We start from the raw sequence: 22,431 nt of genomic DNA on the forward strand, positions 1-22,431 counted from the left end.
GAATTAAAATTTTTAAGATTTTATTTTATTTTTTTTTGTTTTTTGAAATAAAGTTAGCAATGAAAAGCCCCCTCTTCCATGTAAGGACCGTGCAAAACAACTGGCAGATTCTCATCTTGTGCATCCAAGAGGTGATGGATATTGAGGTTTATTTATGTGTTACCGTAAGTTTGTAGTAAATTTAGGCTGGTGGCCCTGAATGATCACACTTTCTATTCCAAAAGTGCTTTTCTGTTTTAATTTTCTCAAGAACGCTATAGCATTGGTTGATACAATATTCTGTCATAGATAAACATGTGAAGGTAACATAACCAAAAAACAGGTGTTCAGGCAAAGTTTGATTGAAATGCATTTTACAAAAACAGCAACAAAAAGATATATACACTCTTTTCAATATTGACCACCAAGAAGAAAAAGTTGTGAAATTATGGAAATCACCGATTGATAGACATATAATAATGGGATGAAAAGATGGAAGCAACATTTTCAGAATGTTTCAAATTCAGTATAGTGAATGAGCACAGGCAGAAATCCCCTACTTACAGATCTTAGCTGCTGTCAGTGAGGTTATTAATGGTTGTCTGAGGAATGTCCTGCAATGCTGAAAGCACTTGGGCACACAAATCAGCATAATCTGCTGCTGGCAGCTCCTTTTGCACCTTCAGACCAATGATGTCCTAGATGTACTTGATGGGAGATAAGTTCGGAGATGCTGCAGGCCATGTTAGGACATTGAGGCCAATCGGGTTGCTCATAAGTTAGTATAAGAAACATGCAGCCTGGTGTTGAGTTAAAAAAACAGCTCTTGGAACACTTTCAAGGTTCCTGGTGAAGGCCTCTAAATGATTTTGGCTTGGGATGTGACATCCAGTTTCACTTGTAGTACAGAATGGATCACTACACGCCATTCTTCAGATCTGATGAGACCTTGTGGGCAACGCCATGAAGAGGGACATCTTTATCCTACTCTCAGAATTATGTGGCATAATGTCAGGTTGACTGACCCCTCTTGTCTTCTTTCCAGCCTTGGTATTACTGTAGTGGGATGGCTGCTTCTCCAAAAGACCCATCTTTCAACATGACAATGCTATGCCGCATATTCATGCTACTTTGAATGGCCTGCAGGCAGCGTCTACGGTCTTTTCTCATCAAGCAAATCTGGGACATCATTGGTCGGCAGTTGCACAGAGAGCTTCCAGTAGTGGACTCCGGCAAATCATCAAGATCTGTTCAGGGTGGCAGAAAATTCCCAACATAATCATTAAAGGGGTATTCCCATCGCCAAGTTCCTATCTCAGTATGTAGTAGCTGTAATAATATTAGCAAATACCTCCAATTACAAATGTACCGTACTATAGTTCTTCTGATAAGCTTGGTCATTTACCCCATATGAAGGGTATTGTAGTAGCATAGGTATCCATGGTTACGACCACTAATTAACTCACTATATGAGTAGTTGTAACCATGGATACCGAAGGACACATGAAGTAAGCGACATAGCTGATCAGAAGAACTATCCTACATTTCTAATTTAAGGTATTTGCTAATACTATTATTATTACACCTACTACATATTACACATAGAATATTGTAGATGGGAATACCCCTTTTAATAAATTAATTGATGGCATGACAGCCAATGAGTGTAAGCGCTTGTATTTGTGTGGAGTGCTTATACTCGATACTGAATAACACGAAATGTTTTGAAAATGTCATTTACCTATGAATCACATGTCTATCTGTCTTATGATTTCCATAAGTTCACGTCTTTTCCTTGTTGGATAGATTTCTTGGGTTGACAGAGAGATGAATATATACTATAATACTACAACAGTGTAATATATGTCTGTTTAAGCATGAAAACATCTGGTTATAAACTCCAAAGCTTACATATGTGATCTGGAACATAGTGCAAAATCATCGAAAAAGATCTCTAAATTGGTGACAGATGGATTAGCTTGTAATGAGGGAAATTATTGCATCATTTAGCTAATATTTCAGTGTGATAACTCACCAGATGATGTTTAAAATGGCGCACCTTATTCCCAGCAGTTATTTATGTAAACTGAATATTTGTTTTACAGTCATATGTAAGTCCCAGTGAGCAAAGAGAAGAAAGAATACTTTTTATGCACAGCAGCTTTGTTTTTATTCATCCACTGATCAGTAGTTTAGTCATTTGAGACTTAGGCTTCTTTCACACTTGCGTCGGTATGGGTCCGTCACTAAGCGTCGGCGTGACGTACGTTGTGAAAATTATGCATGATGTGGGCAGCGGATGCAGTTTTTCAACGCATCCACTGCCCATTCTAAAGTCCGGGGAGGAGGGGGCGGAGTTCCGGCCGCGCATGCGCGGTAGAAAATGGTGGACACGACGTACGAAAAAACGTTCCCTTGAACGTTTTTTCTTGCGGACGGTCCGCCAAAAGACAACGGATCCGACGTATGGCCATATGTTGCGATCCGTCGGCAATACAAGTCTATGGGCAAAAAATGCATCCTGCGGGCACATTTGCAGAATCCGTTTTTTGCCCAAAACGACGGATTAAAAAAAACACTAGTGTGAAAGTAGCCTTAGCAATTACTTTGTGTGGTCCTTGATGCTTGGAAATCCTGCCAGGGTCTCTTAGGTCATTTTCACACGTCTATGTTTAAACACGTACTTGAAAAAATAGTACCATTGTCATCAGTGTTTGTCATCCATGTATCCATGTTTCTGGTTTTACCATCACTGTGTCATCCATGTTTCTGTTTTTACCATCAGTGTGTCATCCACGTGTCCATATTTACCATCAGTGTGTCATCCATGTTTCTGGTTTTACCATCAGTGTTTCATCCATGTGTCTGTTTTTACCATCAGTGTGTCATCCACGTGTCCATATTTACCATCAGTGTATCATCCATGTTTCCGTTTTTACCATCAGTGTTTCATCCCTGTGTCCATTTTTACCATCACTGTGTCATCCATGTTTCCGTTTTCACCATCAGTGTGTCATCCATGTTTCCGTTTTTACCATCAGTGTGTCATCCATGTTTCCATTTTTACCATCCGTGTGTCATCCATGTTTCCATTTTTACCATCAGTGTATCATCCATGTTTCCGTTTTTACCATCAGTGTCATCCATGTTTCCATTTTTACCATCAGTGTATCATCCATGTTTCCGTTTTTACCATCAGTGTCATCCATGTTTCCATTTTTACCATCAGTGTATCATCCATGTTTCCGTTTTTACCATCAGTGTGTCATCCATGTTTCCGTTTTCACCATCAGTGTGTCATCCATGTTTCCGTTTTTACCATCAGTGTGTCATCCATGTTTCCATTTTTACCATCCGTGTGTCATCCATGTTTCCATTTTTACCATCAGTGTATCATCCATGTTTCCGTTTTTACCATCCGTGTGTCATCCATGTTTCCATTTTTACCATCAGTGTATCATCCATGTTTCCGTTTTTACCATCAGTGTGTCATCCATGTTTCCGTTTTTACCATCAGTGTGTCATCCATGTTTCCATTTTTACCATCCGTGTGTCATCCATGTTTCCATTTTTACCATCAGTGTGTCATCCATGTTTCTGTTTTTACCATCAGTGTATCATCCATGTTTCCGTTTTTACCATCAGTGTGTCATCCATGTTTCCGTTTTTACCATCAGTGTGTCATCCATGTTTCCATTTTTACCATCCGTGTGTCATCCATGTTTCCATTTTTACCATCAGTGTGTCATCCATGTTTCTGTTTTTACCATCAGTGTGTAATCCATGTTTCCATTTTTACCATCCGTGTGTCATCCATGTTTCCATTTTTACCATCAGTGTATCATCCATGTTTCCGTTTTTACCATCAGTGTGTCATCCATGTTTCCGTTTTTACCATCAGTGTGTCATCCATGTTTCCATTTTTACCATCCGTGTGTCATCCATGTTTCCATTTTTACCATCAGTGTGTCATCCATGTTTCTGTTTTTACCATCAGTGTATCATCCATGTTTCCATTTTTACCATCAGTGTATCATCCATGTTTCCGTTTTTACCATCAGTGTATCATCCATGTTTCTGTTTTTACCATCAGTGTATCATCCATGTTTCCATTTTTACCATCAGTGTGTCATCCATGTTTCCGTTTTTACCATCAGTGTGTCATCCATGTTTCCGTTTTTACCATCAGTGTATCATCCATGTTTCTGTTTTTACCATCAGTGTATCATCCATGTTTCCATTTTTACCATCAGTGTGTCATCCATGTTTCTGTTTTTACCATCAGTGTATCATCCATGTTTCCATTTTTACCATCAGTGTGTCATCCATGTTTCCGTTTTTACCATCAGTGTTTAATCCATGTTTCCGTTTTTACCATCAGTGTGTCATCCATGTTTCCGTTTTTACCATCAGTGTGTCATCCATGTTTCCGTTTTTACCATCAGTGTGTCATCCATGTTTCCGTTTTTACCATCAGTGTTTAATCCGTGTTTCCATTTTTACCATCAGTGTGTCATCCATGTTTCCGTTTTTACCATCAGTGTATCATCCATGTTTCCGTTTTTACCATCAGTGTGTCATCCATGTTTCTGTTTTTACCATCAGTGTGTCATCCATGTTTCCGTTTTTACCATCAGTGTATCATCCGTGTTTCCGTTTTTACCATCAGTGTGTCATCCATGTTTCCGTTTTTACCATCAGTGTGTCATCCATGTTTCCGTTTTTACCATCAGTGTGTCATCCATGTTTCCGTTTTTACCATCAGTGTATCATCCGTGTTTCCGTTTTTACCATCAGTGTGTCATCCATGTTTCCGTTTTTACCATCAGTGTATCATCCATGTTTCCGTTTTTACCATCAGTGTATCATCCATGTTTCCGTTTTTACCATCAGTGTGTCATCCATGTTTCCGTTTTTACCATCAGTGTATCATCCGTGTTTCCGTTTTTACCATCAGTGTGTCATCCATGTTTCCGTTTTTACCATCAGTGTATCATCCATGTTTCCGTTTTTACCATCAGTATGTCATCCATGTTTCTGTTTTTACCATCAGTGTGTCATCCATGTTTCCGTTTTTACCATCAGTGTGTCATCCATGTTTCTGTTTTTACCATCAGTGTATCATTCATGTTTCCATTTTTACCATCAGTGTATCATCCATGTTTCCTTTTTTACCATCAGTGTATGATCTGTATTTTCCATGGATTGATGGAGAAAGATATTCGCTTCTCTTATACTTTGCAATGTTAAACTTGACGGATGTCATCCTTGTGCTGTATGTGTTAATCACAGACCCATTGACTTGTATTGGCCCTTGTCATCTGTCAATAAATGGACATGTCTCTTGGTGTTTTGAACGGACACACAATTCGTATAAAACACGGATAAGTGAATAGCACTATAGGATATAGTGGAAACATGTGGAATGTGTGAAAAACCTAGATATCTCACAGGACTGAATGAGGCCTTAGGCATGGCAATTTGTCTTAGGTCCTTTAGGCTTAGCTATTCAGCAGTGGTGCCGGCTACTTAATGTTTTAAGTGGATTCTTTGCCTCTTGATTCTCCTCATTGGCTTTTACCCAGTGGACAACTGCAGGCAGTAAAAACAATTAAATACATTTTCTTAACCAAATACTCCAAATTGCTAGCAGGAATGATGCCCCGTTTGCCATATATCAGAATAATGTATTTTTATTACTTTTTACGCAATTTTCAGCAGTTTTGAAAACTGCTTTAAAAGAAGGGTGGGTTAGGGTAAATACAAATATTTTGCCTATTTCCTTGCTATTCTGCTTCTGATCAGATTTCAGGTTGGTTCATTTGATGAGAGATAACTTGTGATACCAATCCATGATGCCTAAGCCCAGCTTTACATGAGCCGGTGGAATAAGTACCATATCTATCCACAAACTCGGCTCCAAGAGGACGAGGTAGTTATCCCTCGTCAGTGTCTTTAATAAAGTGATTAAACAGTATGAGAGGCTGAACTGTCTTAATTTTTACAGTAGTCTGTTCAAAGACCATTACAATTCCTTGTTTCTTGTTAATTAACAACAGAGTGATGTAAATCCAATATACAGAATTCATATCTATCAATTTGGTTTTAGTGCTTTATTTCTTTACCAGATGTCAACAGAAAACAAGTCAATAGTTAATGTCACATTTCTGTCTTCTCTCTTAAAATCTGTAATCTAGCAGAGTATGTATGCCAGTTTTTGTTTTAAAGTTTATTGCCTTTTTCTCAATACATATTTTTTGTTTTTTTTTACAGATTTGGGCCTGGATCAGTTTATCGTAAAACGATATGATGGAAAGGTGGGTAAAATCTACGTACTTTTCCAATTCGTACGATTACTGATCACTTAAAACAATGCTGAATGTAATGACTGGGTAACTGTAGAATATTAAGGATGTCTTTCACCCTTACAGGAGAATTTATCAAATATGCATATACTCCATAAAGGCTCCTCCTGTGGATACAGTGTGGCCAGGTAGAGAGAGTCCTGGCTCACATTGTCCCCATCACTTTCTATATGGTTGGTGGTAACCTGCTGAGCGTTAGTCTAATCATACAAGGGGTGGTCTGATACCTATATTGTTCTTTTATAAATGTCTGTGTTTACAACCGAAGCACTTTTACACTCTATCCTGCACTCTGTTTCTGTCCCCGCCGGCTGCAGCGTCTTAATGTGAAAGGAGACGTAGTTATGGGGCAAAGATAGAAGTGGAGTGAGTGACCCCAACTTCGGCCCACAGCTTCTATCACTGCCTTCAAATATGATGTCAACAGGGGGCTGTGATAGAAGATGTATGAGTGACACCAGCCCTGTGCTCTGATGACCGTACATTTTAGAGCATGACAGAAAAGGTGAACCGGCGGTGCTGGTGTCACTCACCCTGCTTCTATCTCTGCCCCCTGATGACCTCTCCTAACACAGTAATGGTGTTGCTTCCATCACTTCTCCCAAAACTTCTATCAGTGCCATGGATTCAGGACATCTTCAAAGGGCGGTGATGAAATAAAATAGTGTAAGTAACCTCACCGATTATGTCCTGTTCCAGGGGTGGTGATAAATGCTGGGGGGAAGTGAGTGCAGCCCCAGCTTCCTGTGATGTCCTGTTTAAGACTCCTCTTAAGCGAAACGACACAAAAAGTGAAGTAAGAAAAAGCATATAAGGATTAGCAGGTTAGGGAGAAGCGTAGGCCATTTTTTTAATAAAGCTAATTACAAAAGTGCTTCGTGTCTAAAAATATATATTTATAAATAACATTTTAGGTATCGGACCACTCCTTTAATATTTATTTCTATGGTTTTCCAACTTCATATGCTCACATGGAAGTTTGCTTTTTCATTATTATGCTCTGTTATTATTGCATTAGTTTAAGCATAAAAGTAAATGTATAATTATAACATAGACTAATTATATAAGTGTAAACTTCAGTCTGTTAAAGGGTGTTAATCCCAATGGTGGCACACATGGATTTGTGGACCCACTGTGCCACAGGATCAGGCCTGCTTAGGAAGGGGCGTAGCTAAGCAGCTACAAGGTGTTCACTGGAGCTATTGATGGTGGAGACAGACTGGTTGCAGGCATCCACCAGGTACCACTCCTAGGCAGATCCTGGTACTGAAAGTGCTGACCCCAGGGGTCAGGTTCACTGACACGGACTAAGGCTATGTTCAGATTCATCGGTCTGGGATACTGAATCAGGGACTGGCCGCACACAGACCGGGGACAATGTTCAGGCGCTGGCCGCACTGGGACCAGAGGACTTAAAGAATAGGACTGGCTGCCCCACTACTAGGGGAATTTGGGTGCAGGACTGGCTGCACCAGGACCAGGGGACAACTTACAGGTACTGATCGCACTGGGATCAGGGGATGGGTTTCAGGACTTTGGCCGCTCCAGGACCAGGGTTTCGGGTTCAAGACACTGAGCTCATCGGGACCATGAGACCTATCAACTGCACTGGTAGAACACCAACTACCTAATGACTCTAGTTGCTTGGCGACTCCCTAAGGGAGAGAGGGTCTTTTACATACGATGACTCCAGCAGTTGGCTGGAGCCATCTTCCAGGTATACACATTATGATAAATGCCTCTCAGCAACAGACTGAGGGCATTTTTTGCAAAATGCGTGTGCTGCCCCTTAGGCTACGTTCACATTTGCGTTGCGTCGGGCGCAGCCGCGGCGACGCATGCGTCATGCGCCCCTATATTTAACATGGGGGGCGCATGGACATGCGTTGTGTTGCGTTTTGTGACGCATGCGTTTTTTGGCGCAATCGTCAGGGCGCAGAGGACGCTGCATGTTGCATTTTTTTTGCACTAAAAAAATGAACGCATGCGTCACAAAACGCTGCGTTTTGCGTGCGTTGCGTAGCCGACGCTGCACACAACAACGCAAATGTGAACGTAGCCTTAAACACTAACAAAAAGCGGGAAGCATGCCGGGACCACGCCAAGGGCCGGAGCAGTGAGTAAGCTGGCATTCCTGAAAGGAGGGAGGGAGGGAGGGGACACCATGGAGGGGAAAGTAGACAACATGCACGGGCTCCTGCAATAGCGCTGCAAAGAGATTCCATATTTTGTATACAATGCTGTTCACACCAGACGTGTGTACATCTCACCCATAGTGCTGCTTGGTGGACAGGCTATGTACATAGTACTTTATGCACTGTGTGAAAATTGAAAAGTCTCTGGTATGGAAATCGGGAAATTCCATCTTGTCATCTGTTAGTTGCGCTGCAGTTGTTGATGGGACGCAGCCTTTTATAAACTCTCCATGTTTTATTTCTCCTCCTATTTATATTTTATAGCTCTGTGTAGCAGAGTAGGGTTTCACTTGAGCGCCTTCAGCTGTCATCAGAGTAAATGTGGTGGCCAGTCACTGATTAAGCTCCACATATCTGCAGATGATTTGTCCCTGTGGTGGTGTGCTACACGGAATCATATTAATCTACTAACACGGCTACAGTGTAAATAAAAGCTGATGACATCATGGTGACAGCTGTTCATTAATTTGGAAAAGATGGATTGGCGTCTCAATTAAGCAATTATTTGGAGTCTCTGAATTAAAGGAGCAACATTAGTGATGGAAGTATCAATTATGGTTGTATTATTCACATTCCCATATTAAGGAAGGTTGTCCTGGTTTAAAGAAACAAAAATGGACAAACAGGAAATGTGTTGAAGTAACAAAACTGTTCCAGTCCTGTGATCACTGGCTGTACTACACTCACGTGCTGACCTCAGCCGTCATGTGCCATCCTTACTGCTGACGCTAATGATTACTTCATTGTGGTGATTATGGTTACATGAATGATGGAGGTGATATGGTCTCTGAAGATACAGAGATGATCTTCGGCTGGGATTGAACACTAAATTAATGGAGTTTTTCCTATTTTAACACCTTCTATACTGTCTTTTTTTCCTTTTTAAATACCAAAGAATTTCTTTCAGATCACTGACTTAATTTGTCTATCCATCACTATTTTAAGAAACTTTGAGATGTTTGAGGATTAAGAAAATTTATTTATGTTGACATAACTAGGATCCCCACCATTTGTAAATTGTAATAATTATGCACATCAACTAATCTCAGTATCTATGGAAAAGCCATGCTATGGGCCAGCTCTTAGTAGTTGTCTCATAAAGGCTAGCCCTTTCTATGAAGAACACCTGACGAGCTTTTCTTTGTCTTAGATCGGTGCACACGGTCAGTAATTGGCAGCGCTTTGAAGCAGCTCAGGTCCGCTGCCGGCTCTTGAACGCAGGTGATTCCTCATGTGTTCATTGAACCGTGCAGAATCACTGCGTCCAATACATTGTATGGGTGAGATTTATCTTGCGGAGACTCGCGTCCACACAGACATAGAGAGAACATACAAACTCCTTGCAGATGTTGACCTTGGTGGGATTTGAACCTAGGAACCCAGCGGTTCAAAGTATCAGTGCTAACCACTGAGCCATCAGACAAAACAGTTTAATGAAATTACTTTTACCGTTTCTTGGCAGTTTTCAATTAACGAGCTTAACCCTGTATGTTATGTTCACGTAATAAGTTTTTATTCATGGATTTTGATGCCTATCTGCTTCAAAGTCTATAACCAAATCAGCTTCAATTACTCTTTGAATACTCTTTAAGTTGGGTTTTATAGCTGATCCATTTAAAAACTCTGTGAACATAGGCTTTCTATGTAATTATGAGTTGAGCTAATCACCCATCACATAGATGCAACTCCTCATAACAGCAGCCTACCATTTTTTTCTAAATCAGTGACAGGCTACAGTTGCCCACATTTACATGGTGTAAAGGTACCTTCACACTAAACGATTTACCAACGATCACGACCAGCGATACGACCTGGCCGTGATCGTTGGTAAGTGATTGTGTGGTCGCTGGGGAGCTGTCACACAGTCAGCTCTCCAGCGACCAACGATGCCGAAGTCCCCGGGTAACCAGGGTAAACATCGGGTTACTAAGCGCAGGGCCGCGCTTATTAACCCGATGTTTACCCTGGTTACCATTGTAAAAGTAAAAAAAACAAACAGTACATACTCACATTCCGGTGTCCGTCAGGTCCCTCGCCGTCTGCTTCCCGCACTGACTGTGTCAGTGCCGGCCGTAAAGCACAGCGGTGACGTCACCGCTGTGCTCTGCTTTTACTTTACGGCCGGCACTCACAGTCAGTGCGGGAAGCGGACGCCGGGGGAGCTGACAGACACCGGAATGTGAGTATGTACTGTTTGTTTTTTTTACTTTTACAATGGTAACCAGGGTAAATATCGGGTTACTAAGCGCGGCCCTGCGCTTAGTAACCCGATATTTACCCTGGTTACCATTGTAAAACATCGCTGGCATCGTTGCTTTTGCTGTCAAACACAACGATACACGCCGATCTGACGACCAAATAAAGTTCTGAACTTTCAGCAACGACTAGCGATATCACAGCAGGATCCAGATCGCTGCTGCGTGTCAAACACAACGATATCGCTATCCAGGACGCTGTAACGTCACTGATCGCTATCGTTATCGTTGCAAAGTCGCTTAGTGTGAAGGTACCTTAAATGTCATATGTCTAATGGCTTATTGACATATGTCAACATTTAGCCATTAGCACAGATTAAAACTGTACTGCGTCTAAGCTCCCTGACACCCTAGTTCATTCTGGCTGCTGTCAATGGCATTCATTTAATTTTGTATATAAATATACATGTCTGCTATTTAGTAACAGTCAAATGTTTGGACATACCTGTTCATGCAGTGGTTTTCCTTATTCTTATGTAGCGTGTACTTTGTAGCTTAAGACTGAAGGCAGAAAAAAACATAAAGGACCACATATGGAAAAAAGAAGTAAAAATCACTTGTGAAGCAAAACAGGATATGTCTTTAACCTCAGATACCACCTTTTACTTTCATGACAGTTTTATACACCCTTTACATTCTCTTAAGTGGTGGCATCAGGAAGGCACCATGAAAGGCTTCTATTGAACAGTTACATGTCTCGTCAAGGGTTCACTAGATGTGATTTGCAGAGGCAATGCTGGTATACATTTCCATAGAGTGCTGAGCCTTATTCCACAACTATTCTAAGCCAGAATATGGCAAATAGCCCTCAATTATGTAAAGGGAAAAAGCATGGCATAATTACTTTAGGACATGAATGTCGGTCAGTCTGGAATATTGCTAGACCCCTGACAGTATCCTTAGTTGCAGTCATGAAAACCATCAATCGCTATGATGAAACTGGCTCTCTTGAGGAACTCCTAAAGAAAGGAAGACCAAGAATTAGCTCAGCTGCATAGGATAAGTTCATCAGTTACCAGCATGAAAACTGCAAAATGATAGCACCTCAGATAACAGTGCTCCTAAATAATGCACAGACATCAAATAGCAGACATATCTCAACATCAGCTGTCCATAGGAGACTGCAAGAAGCAGGGTGTTATGGTCTATTTGCTGCAAAGAAACCATTACTGAGTGCTGTAAGCTAGAAAAAGAGACCTGTTTGGGCCAAGTAACATTTGATGAGTCATAATTTGAGATAATTTATACCAACTGACATGTGTTTTTTAGACACAGAAAAGGTGAGTGTCTGGTTTCTACATGTGTAGTGCCCACCATGAAGCATGAAGTGTTATGGTATGGGCATGTTGCTGGTGACTTTGCCATGATGGGTTATTGCACCTTGGTTTTGAAAAAAATCACCAACCACAGCGTTCTGCAACTACATGCCATCCCGTCTTGTTTGCATTTCGTGGGATCATTATTTGTGTTTCAAAAAGACTGGCCCAAAACATACGTTTGGACAATGTGACAAAGAAAGATGGACATGTTTTTGTGTCAGATAATGTGGCCTCCACATTCATTCGACCTCAAGTCAATTAAAAGGATTGTCCGGGCAAACCGATAAGTCTGCAGTCACTGTGCACTGCAGGTATTTGCCGTTTTCAGACCCAGGTCCAGAGGGCATGTATGAGTTATACATACCCATGGCCAGTGGGTACGGCTTCGCTCTCTGCTAGTTTTTCCCACGGTGCAAGCAGGGATCTACACAGAGGTCACGGCAGTTCAGCCCGGCTGGGAACGCAGCCTGTTGTGAATTTGGATTCTGGGCTCCCCCGGTGGCTACTGGTGGAATTGAACTGTGTCTTCATCTTCTCTGTTCACCTGTTCCCATCAAGATTGGGAGTCGCTATATAACCTTGCTGCTCTGTTAGTTGCTTGCCGGTCATCAATGTTATCAGAAGCCTCTCTGTGCTTGTTCCTGCTCCTAGACAACTACTAGATAAGTTGGACTCTTGTCCATGTTTGTTTTTGCATTTGTGTTCCAGTTCACAGCTGTAGTTTCGTTACTGTGTCTGGAAAGCTCTTGTGAACAGGAATTGCCACTCTGGTGTTATGAGTTAATGCCAGAGTTCTAAAGTAATTTCTGGATGGTTTTTTGATAGGGTTTTCAGCTGACCATGAAAGTGTCCTTTCTGTCTTCTGCTATGTAGTAAGTGGACCTCAAATTTGCTAAACCTATTTTCATACTACGTTTGTTATTTCATCTTAATTCACCGCCAATACATGTGGGGGGCCTCTGTCTCCTTTCGGGGTATTTCTCTAGAGGTGAGCTAGGACTAATATTTTCCTCTGCTAGCATTATTTAGTCCTCCGGCTGGTGCTGGGCATCTAGAATCAACGTAGGCATGCTACCCGGCCACTGCTAGTTGTGTGTTAGGTTTAGTTCATGGTCAGCTCAGTTCCCATCTTCCAAGAGCTAGTTCCTATATATGCTGATGCTATGTTCTCTTGCCATTGAGAACATGACAGTTTGACCGGCCCACTAAAGGGTTAAAATCCTTGGCTGAGAAAGGAGAGAAATAAGAAGTCTGCTGAGATTTTTTTTTTTTTTTTTTTTTTCTCCTTCTAATCTTTGAATGGCTCTGTGTCCACCTGTTTGTAATGGATCTTCAGAGTGTAACTGAAGGTTTGAATAATCTCGCCACGAAGGTACAAAATTTGCAAGACTTTGTTTGTCATGCACCTGTATCTGAGCCGAGAATTCCTTTGCCGGAATTTTTCTCGGGGAATAGATCTGGGTTTCAGAATTTTCGAAATAATTGCAAATTATTTTTGTCCCTGAAATTTCGCTCTGCCGGAGATCCTGCACAGCAGGTCAGGATTGTGATTTCCTTGCTCCGGGGCGACCCTCAAGACTGGGCTTTCTCATTGACACCAGGGGATCCTGCGTTGCTCAATGTGGATGCGTTTTTTCTGGCCTTGGGGTTGCTTTATGACGAACCTCATTTGGAGCTTCAGGCAGAAAAAACTTTGATGTCCCTATCTCAGGGGCAAGATGAAGCGGAAATTTACTGCCAAAGATTCCGCAAATGGTCTGTGCTTACTCAGTGGAATGAGTGCGCCCTGGCGGCGACTTTCAGAGAGGGTCTCTCTGATGCCATTAAGGATGTTATGGTGGGGTTCCCTGTGCCTGCGGGTCTGAATGAGTCCATGACAATGGCTATTCAGATCGATAGGCGTTTGCGGGAGCGCAAACCAGTGCACCATCTGGCGGTGTCCACTGAGAAGTCGCCAGAGAGTATGCAGTGTGATAGAATTCTGTCCCGAAGCGAGCGGCAGAATTTTAGACGGAAAAATGGGTTGTGTTTTTATTGTGGTGATTCTACTCATGTTATATCAGCATGCTCTAAGCGCACTAAAAAGCTTGATAAATCTGTTTCCATTTGCACCTTACCGTCTAAGTTTATTCTATCTGTGACCCTGATTTGCTCTTTGTCATCTATTACCACGGACGCCTATGTCGACTCTGGCGCCGCTTTGAGTCTTATGGATTGGTCCTTTGCCAAACGCTGTGGGTATGATTTAGAGCCTTTGGAGACTCCTATTCCTCTGAAGGGGATTGACTCCACCCCATTGGCTAATAATAAACCACAATACTGGACACAAGTAACTATGCGTATTAATCCGGATCATCAGGAGATTATTCGCTTTCTGGTGCTGTATAATCTACATGATGATTTGGTGCTAGGATTGCCTTGGCTGCAATCTCACAACCCAGTCCTCGACTGGAGAGCTATGTCTGTGTTGAGCTGGGGATGTAAGGGGGCTCATGGGGATGTACCTGTGGTTTCCATTTCATCATCTATTCCCTCTGAAATTCCTGAGTTCCTGTCTGACTATCGTGACGTCTTTGAAGAATCCAAGCTTGGTTCGTTACCTCCGCACCGAGAGTGCGATTGTGCCATAGATTTAATCCCGGGTAGTAAATACCCAAAGGGTCGTTTGTTTAATCTGTCTGTGCCTGAACATGCTGCTATGAGAGAATATATAAAGGAGTCCTTGGAAAAGGGACATATTCGTCCATCGTCATCTCCCTTAGGAGCCGGTTTTTTCTTTGTGTCAAAAAAAGACGGCTCTTTGAGACCATGTATCGATTATCAGCTTTTGAACAAAATCACTGTTAAATATCAATACCCATTGCCGTTGCTGACTGATTTGTTTGCTCGCATAAAGGGGGCCAAGTGGTTCTCTAAGATTGACCTTCGTGGGGCGTATAATTTGGTGCGAATCAGGCAGGGGGATGAGTGGAAGACCGCATTTAATACGCCCGAGGGCCACTTTGAGTATTTAGTGATGCCTTTTGGTCTTTCAAATGCTCCGTCAGTTTTCCAGTCCTTTATGCATGATATTTTTCGCGATTATTTGGATAAATTTATGATTGTGTATCTGGATGATATTCTGATTTTTTCGGATGACTGGGACTCTCATGTCCAGCAAGTCAGGAGGGTTTTCCAGGTTTTGCGGTCTAATTCTTTGTGTGTGAAGGGTTCTAAGTGTGTTTTTGGGGTACAGAGGATTTCCTTTTTGGGATATATTTTTTCCCCCTCTTCCATTGAAATGGATCCTGTCAAGGTTCAAGCTATTTGTGATTGGACGCAGCCCTCTTCTCTTAAGAGTCTTCAGAAATTTTTGGGCTTTGCTAACTTTTATCGTCGATTTATTGCTGGTTTTTCGGATATTGCTAAGCCATTGACCGATTTGACTAAGAAGGGTGCTGATGTTGCTGATTGGTCCCCTGATGCTGTGGAGGCCTTTCGGGAGCTTAAGCGCCGTTTTTCCTCTGCCCCTGTGTTGCGTCAGCCTGATGTTGCTCTACCTTTTCAGGTTGAGGTCGACGCTTCTGAGATCGGAGCTGGGGCAGTGTTGTCGCAGAAAAGTTCTGACTGCTCCGTGATGAGGCCTTGTGCCTTCTTTTCCCGTAAATTTTCGCCCGCTGAGCGGAATTATGATGTTGGGAATCGGGAGCTTTTGGCCATGAAGTGGGCTTTTGAGGAGTGGCGCCATTGGCTTGAGGGGGCCAGACATCAGGTGGTGGTATTGACTGACCACAAAAATTTGATTTATCTTGAGACTGCCAGGCGCCTGAATCCTAGACAGGCGCGCTGGTCATTATTTTTCTCTCGGTTTAATTTTGTGGTGTCATACCTACCGGGTTCTAAGAATGTTAAGGCAGATGCCCTTTCTAGGAGTTTTGAGCCTGACTCGCCTGGTAACTCTGAGCCCACAGGTATCCTTAAGGATGGAGTGGTATTGTCAGCCGTTTCTCCAGACCTGCGGCGGGCCTTGCAGGAGTTTCAGGCGGATAGACCGGATCGTTGCCCACCTGATAAACTGTTTGTTCCTGATGATTGGACCAGTAGAGTCATCTCTGAGGTTCATTCTTCTGCGTTGGCAGGTCATCCTGGCATTTTTGGTACCAGGGATTTGGTGGCAAGGTCCTTCTGGTGGCCTTCCCTGTCACGAGATGTGCGAGGCTTTGTGCAGTCTTGTGACGTTTGTGCTCGGGCCAAGCCTTGTTGTTCTCGGGCTAGTGGATTATTGTTGCCCTTGCCTATTCCTAAGAGGCCTTGGACGCACATCTCGATGGATTTTATTTCAGATCTGCCTGTTTCTCAGAAGATGTCTGTCATCTGGGTGGTGTGTGACCGTTTCTCTAAGATGGTCCATTTGGTTCCTCTGCCCAAGTTGCCTTCTTCTTCCGAGTTGGTTCCTCTGTTTTTTCAAAATGTTGTTCGTTTGCATGGTATTCCTGAGAATATCATTTCTGACAGAGGGACCCAATTCGTGTCTAGATTTTGGCGGGCATTCTGTGCTAGGATGGGCATAGATTTATCTTTTTCGTCCGCTTTCCATCCTCAGACGAATGGCCAGACTGAGCGGACTAATCAGACCCTGGAGACATATCTGAGGTGTTTTGTGTCTGCTGACCAGGATGATTGGGTTGCTTTTTTGCCATTGGCAGAGTTCGCTCTCAATAATCGGGCCAGCTCTGCCACTTTGGTGTCCCCGTTTTTCTGTAATTCGGGGTTTCATCCTCGATTTTCCTCTGGTCAGGTGGAATCTTCGGATTGTCCTGGAGTGGATGCTGTGGTGGAGAGATTGCATCAGATCTGGGAGCAGGTGGTGGACAATTTGAGGTTGTCCCAGGAGAAGACTCAGCTTTTTGCCAACCGCCACCGTCGTGTTGGTCCTCGGCCTTGTGTTGGGGACTTGGTGTGGTTGTCTTCTCGTTTTGTCCCTATGAGGGTCTCTTCTCCTAAGTTTAAGCCTCGGTTCATCGGCCCGTATAAGATATTGGAGATTCTTAACCCTGTTTCCTTCCGTTTGGACCTCCCTGCATCCTTTTCTATTCATAACGTTTTTCATCGGTCATTATTGCGCAGGTATGAGGTACCGGTTGTGCCTTCCGTTGAGCCTCCTGCTCCGGTGTTGGTTGAGGGCGAGTTGGAGTACGTTGTGGAGAAAATCTTAGACTCTCGTGTTTCCAGACGGAGACTCCAGTATCTGGTCAAGTGGAAGGGATACGGCCAGGAGGATAATTCTTGGGTGAATGCATCTGATGTTCATGCCTCTGATTTGGTTCGTGCCTTTCATAGGGCCCATCCTGATCGTCCTGGTGGTTCTGGTGAGGGTTCGGTGCCCCCTCCTTGAGGGGGGGGTACTGTTGTGAATTTGGATTCTGGGCTCCCCCGGTGGCTACTGGTGGAATTGAACTGTGTCTTCATCTTCTCTGTTCACCTGTTCCCATCAAGATTGGGAGTCGCTATATAACCTTGCTGCTCTGTTAGTTGCTTGCCGGTCATCAATGTTATCAGAAGCCTCTCTGTGCTTGTTCCTGCTCCTAGACAACTACTAGATAAGTTGGACTCTTGTCCATGTTTGTTTTTGCATTTGTGTTCCAGTTCACAGCTGTAGTTTCGTTACTGTGTCTGGAAAGCTCTTGTGAACAGGAATTGCCACTCTGGTGTTATGAGTTAATGCCAGAGTTCTAAAGTAATTTCTGGATGGTTTTTTGATAGGGTTTTCAGCTGACCATGAAAGTGTCCTTTCTGTCTTCTGCTATGTAGTAAGTGGACCTCAAATTTGCTAAACCTATTTTCATACTACGTTTGTTATTTCATCTTAATTCACCGCCAATACATGTGGGGGGCCTCTGTCTCCTTTCGGGGTATTTCTCTAGAGGTGAGCTAGGACTAATATTTTCCTCTGCTAGCATTATTTAGTCCTCCGGCTGGTGCTGGGCATCTAGAATCAACGTAGGCATGCTACCCGGCCACTGCTAGTTGTGTGTTAGGTTTAGTTCATGGTCAGCTCAGTTCCCATCTTCCAAGAGCTAGTTCCTATATATGCTGATGCTATGTTCTCTTGCCATTGAGAACATGACAGCAGCCTCAGTGACCGGAAGTAACCTCGATGAGGTCACCGCCGGACACTGAGGCTGCGCTCACAGCAGCTCATAAACCAGTGTTCTCAGCCTGGACGGTCACATCTTGGCACCGTCCAGGTTGAAAGCTGTTTATTCCCCAGACATGGATTACGCCATGGGACAGAACGATGAATAGGGAAGGGATATTGGTGTTTTTTATTTTTGTTTTCTTACAGAAGACGATGGCTTAAGTGGAATAGGCGTTTGGTGAGTATAACTGTTTATTTTTTATTAAAAAAGTATAAGTGTGTTTGTTTTAAAGCTAATAAAAGACTTTATTCTGGCTGTGTCTTTATGTACCATACACTCCCTGACAGATGTTATGTCGCTTATCCATGTTATGTAAATAAAAGCTTATAACCTGATGTTAAATTCATCCATTGGTTGTATAAATTATTCTTTTGAAAGCTGAAACCCTCTGAAATGTGGTTTAGGTTAAGAAAATAAATTGGCATCAATGCAGAAATATTGATCAGTTAATGGACACATAATGGTCAGATTTTGGCAAGACAAAAGTTTTGTCGCCCACAGAAAGTGATGTGATATTCAAACAAATAATTACCTTAAAATACAAATCTATGTTGCATAACATTGGTGAATGAAGTTGTGGTGCTATTAGAGTCATATTTAATATTTTGTGTGACTTCCATGAGCTTGAAGGACTGCATCCATGCGGTTCAACAATAATTCATACAATTTATTAATGACGTCATCAGGAATAGCAAATAATGCAGTCTTACATGCCTCCCAGAGTTCATCTAGATTCTTTGGTTTTGTCTTCCAAGCTTCCTCTTTCATCCTTCCCCAAACATGCTCAATGATGTTCATGTCTGGTGACTGGGCTGGCCAGTCCTTGAGCACCGTGATCTATTTTGCCTGTAGGAACTTTGCTGTAGAGATGGATGTATGAGATAAAGCACCATCCTGCTGCAGAATTTGACCTATTTTATGATTTGGAATATAAGAGGTAGCTAATACTTCTTGATATTTTAGGCTATTGATATTGCCTTCCACACTGCAAATGTTTCGCACACCCCCATACTGAATGTAACCCCAGACCATGATCTTTCCACCATCAAATGTAACTGTTTTCTGGGTGTATTTTGGATCCATACGGGCTCCAGTAGGTCTCCTGCAGTATTTGCGGCAGCTGTGGTGTAAGAAGATTCATCAGAGAAATCCACCTTCTGCCATTTGTCCAGCATCTGTTTAGCAGGCTGTGGGACTTTGCAAATGCCATACGGTTTTTTATTTGCCTTTTGTTTAGTGCTGGCTTCTGGACACTGATTCGACCATAGAGGCCATTTTGAGACAGAATCCTACAAACTGCTCTAGTTGACACAGGGACTTGAGGTGACCAGGCCTGTTGGAGCTCTGCTGCAGTGGAAGAGGGGCTTGCTTTGGATTTTCTAACCAATAAGCGTTCCTCCTGAGCAGTTGTCTTGCGGGGTCTGCCGGACCTGGGCTTGTCACATCTCCAGTCTCTTCAAATCTTTTTTTAATTATTTGTACTTGACGCTGAGACACATTAAAGGTGCCAGCCACGTCTGCAGTGGATCTGGTCTTCAGCCTCTTGATAATCCAGGCTTTGGTCACAGGGTGGATTTTTGGCATGTTGTCTGAGCTCAAATTGCACTTCAAGTGAAGGTCTGGGGTGCTGGGTTTCTTTTTATACACGCAAACTAATTAACCGATCATTTACTGAGCACAGGTGAGGATGTAAACTAGGATTGGATGCATTATATGACCAGGTGACAAAACTTTTGTCTTGCTAAAATCTGACCATTCTGTGTCCACTAACTGATCAATATTTCTGCATTGATGCCAATTTATTTTCTTAACCTAAACCACATTTCGGAGGGTTTCAGCTTTCAAAAGAATAATTTATACAACCAATGGATGAATTTAATGTCCGGTTATAAGCTTTTATTTACATAACATGGATAAGCGACATAACTCCTGTCAGGGAGTGTATAACTATAGGATTAATAATGGATAGGTGCCTTATAGACGCCTCTCCATTACTAAGCTGTGGGCTTGATGTCACTTGACAATACAAAGGTGACATCAACCCCACAAATATTAACTCCACTTACCACCGCTACAGGGCAAGTAGGAAGAGTCAGGCAAAGCACCAGAACTGGCGTATCTAATAGATTTGCCTTTTCTGGGCAGCTGCGGGCTGATATTTTTAGGCTGGGGGGCAATATCCATGGCACCTTACCAGCCTGAGAATACCAGCTCCCAGCTGTGTCCTTTAGCAATGCTGGTTCTCCCCATTTTTGGCACCCTAGCCATTTTTTAAATTATTTATTTAAATAAAATATACGGCATGGGGACCTCTCTATTCTTAATAACCAGCCTTGTTGTAGCTGACAGCTGAGGATTGCAGCCTTCAGCTGTGAGTTGTGCCTGGCTGGTTATCAAAAATACAGGGGAACCCACGCCGGTTTGTTTTATAATTATTTATTTACAGCGCAGGAGTCGGCTAATGAATACTCCCATCCGCCCCTCCTTCTCTCGCTGTTATTAGCGGCAGCAGGTGTTGGATGATGGGAGCAGTAGTCCCATCCGCTGACACCAGTGACCGGAGTTAAACTTTATACCACTGATCACAGCTGAGCGCTCGTGCTGTCTTTTGACAGCATGGGAACCGCGGTTCTCTGAACGGCGGGGATGATTTCACCGCAGATCAGAAGCATGAGCATGACAGCGCGGTAAACACTGGATGTTTGGGCCCCCATTCAAGTGAATGGGGTCCGGGTTTGGGTCCAGGTACTGTTCTTACCCGAACCCGAACTTTTTGTAACTGTTCGGCTGAACCCACCGGACCCGAACACCCAGGTGTGCACCCATCTCTATTCATAAGTCTACAGTAACACAGACAGACTGCAGACTTATTGGCTTTGACCGGACAACCCCTTTAAGATGGCTTGGGATGAGTTGGACTGCAGAGTGAAGGCCAAGCCGCCAACAACAGGTGCTCATCAGTTCTGCGAATGCCTCCACGGCTTTATGAAATCCCTTTCATCTGACAACCTGACTACGATTGAGAGAATGCCAAGGATGTTTATAGATGTCATCCGAGTAAAATGAGGTTATTTTGAGAAATCAAAGGTTTTCCACTCATTGTTTTTTTCATAAGTGTTTCTTTATACCTTATATCTAAATGTTTCTCAATGGTTTTGATGCCTTTAGTCCGAATTTACAAGTTTAACTTTCCAATAAGAACAAGGAAAATCATTACATGGAACTGGTGTATCAATTCTTTTGAGCGGTAATGTAAGTGAGAGAAAAGCTCCACCAAATCCAAAGCTTCAGTTTTTCTTCAAAATTTCTATTCTGTGCAAGTCCATAAATGCCATTTTGTTGGATTGCCCATAGATTGTAGGTGGAAATGGATTCCGTTGTAAACATTGATTTTTTTTGTTTTTGTTCCTACTAAAGACTTTGAAGACCCTTGAGCTGCTAAATCTCACTGCGGTGCCATGCAGAGTGTCCTTGACCGAACGCTGCTTCTTCTGCAGTCCTCATTAACATGTACATGCATCTCTTCCCTTGAGCTACTGGGAGACCTCAAGTTTCGTATTAGAAATGTACGCTGCGTCCTCTTTATCGAAGTATATTACGGGCTAATTACTTAACTTGCTGTCTGCTCTGCGCCTCTTTTTATTTTTTTTTACTGTGATTTGTAAATCTGGCATCAAAAATATCACCGGCGCATAGGAGAATAAAAAACCTGTAACATTTGTATTCAAATAATTTCTCTAGAGAGCAGAAGAATGACGAAGCCCAAGATTTGCAAATTATTCAGTGCAATCAGCTTTTCCTTGCCCAAAACAAATTTTACATTTAGATTGTAGCTGGATATGTGCAGGCACACACACAAGGGAACGCAGCGGCAGCCCACCATATATTGGTGTATTATAAAGTACAATGTGGTCTCTTGCAGTATAGAAACATTTGTATGCAGTGTAGAAATTTTCTACCTATTTCGATTCACATTTCCCTCATTGATCACTGTATTACAGCGGCTAGTTTTGGGCTAGTAGAAAGTTTGAATTTGGCCAGACCAGTTTGGAAAGTTTTCACTCCTAATAAAATCGGTATGTCCTCCTAAAATGCTAATTCTAATAGGCGGTAAGACTTTTTAAAAATCATTATACTTA

General features: G+C 42.6%; 1 protein-coding gene across 1 annotated transcript in view; it reads left to right on the plus strand.

Annotated features, from left to right (window-relative positions):
• MICU1 (mitochondrial calcium uptake 1) overlaps positions 1-22,431 on the plus strand; it is a 294,629-nt gene that overhangs the window by 100,788 nt on the left and 171,410 nt on the right. The window contains exon 5 of the mRNA XM_077259125.1: positions 6,253-6,296. Coding sequence (XP_077115240.1) covers positions 6,253-6,296 — 44 coding nt within the window. The remainder of the gene's footprint in view (positions 1-6,252; positions 6,297-22,431) is intronic.

This window comes from Ranitomeya variabilis, chromosome 4, assembly GCF_051348905.1.
Source record: "Ranitomeya variabilis isolate aRanVar5 chromosome 4, aRanVar5.hap1, whole genome shotgun sequence".
NCBI classification, from domain to species: Eukaryota; Metazoa; Chordata; class Amphibia; order Anura; family Dendrobatidae; genus Ranitomeya; species Ranitomeya variabilis.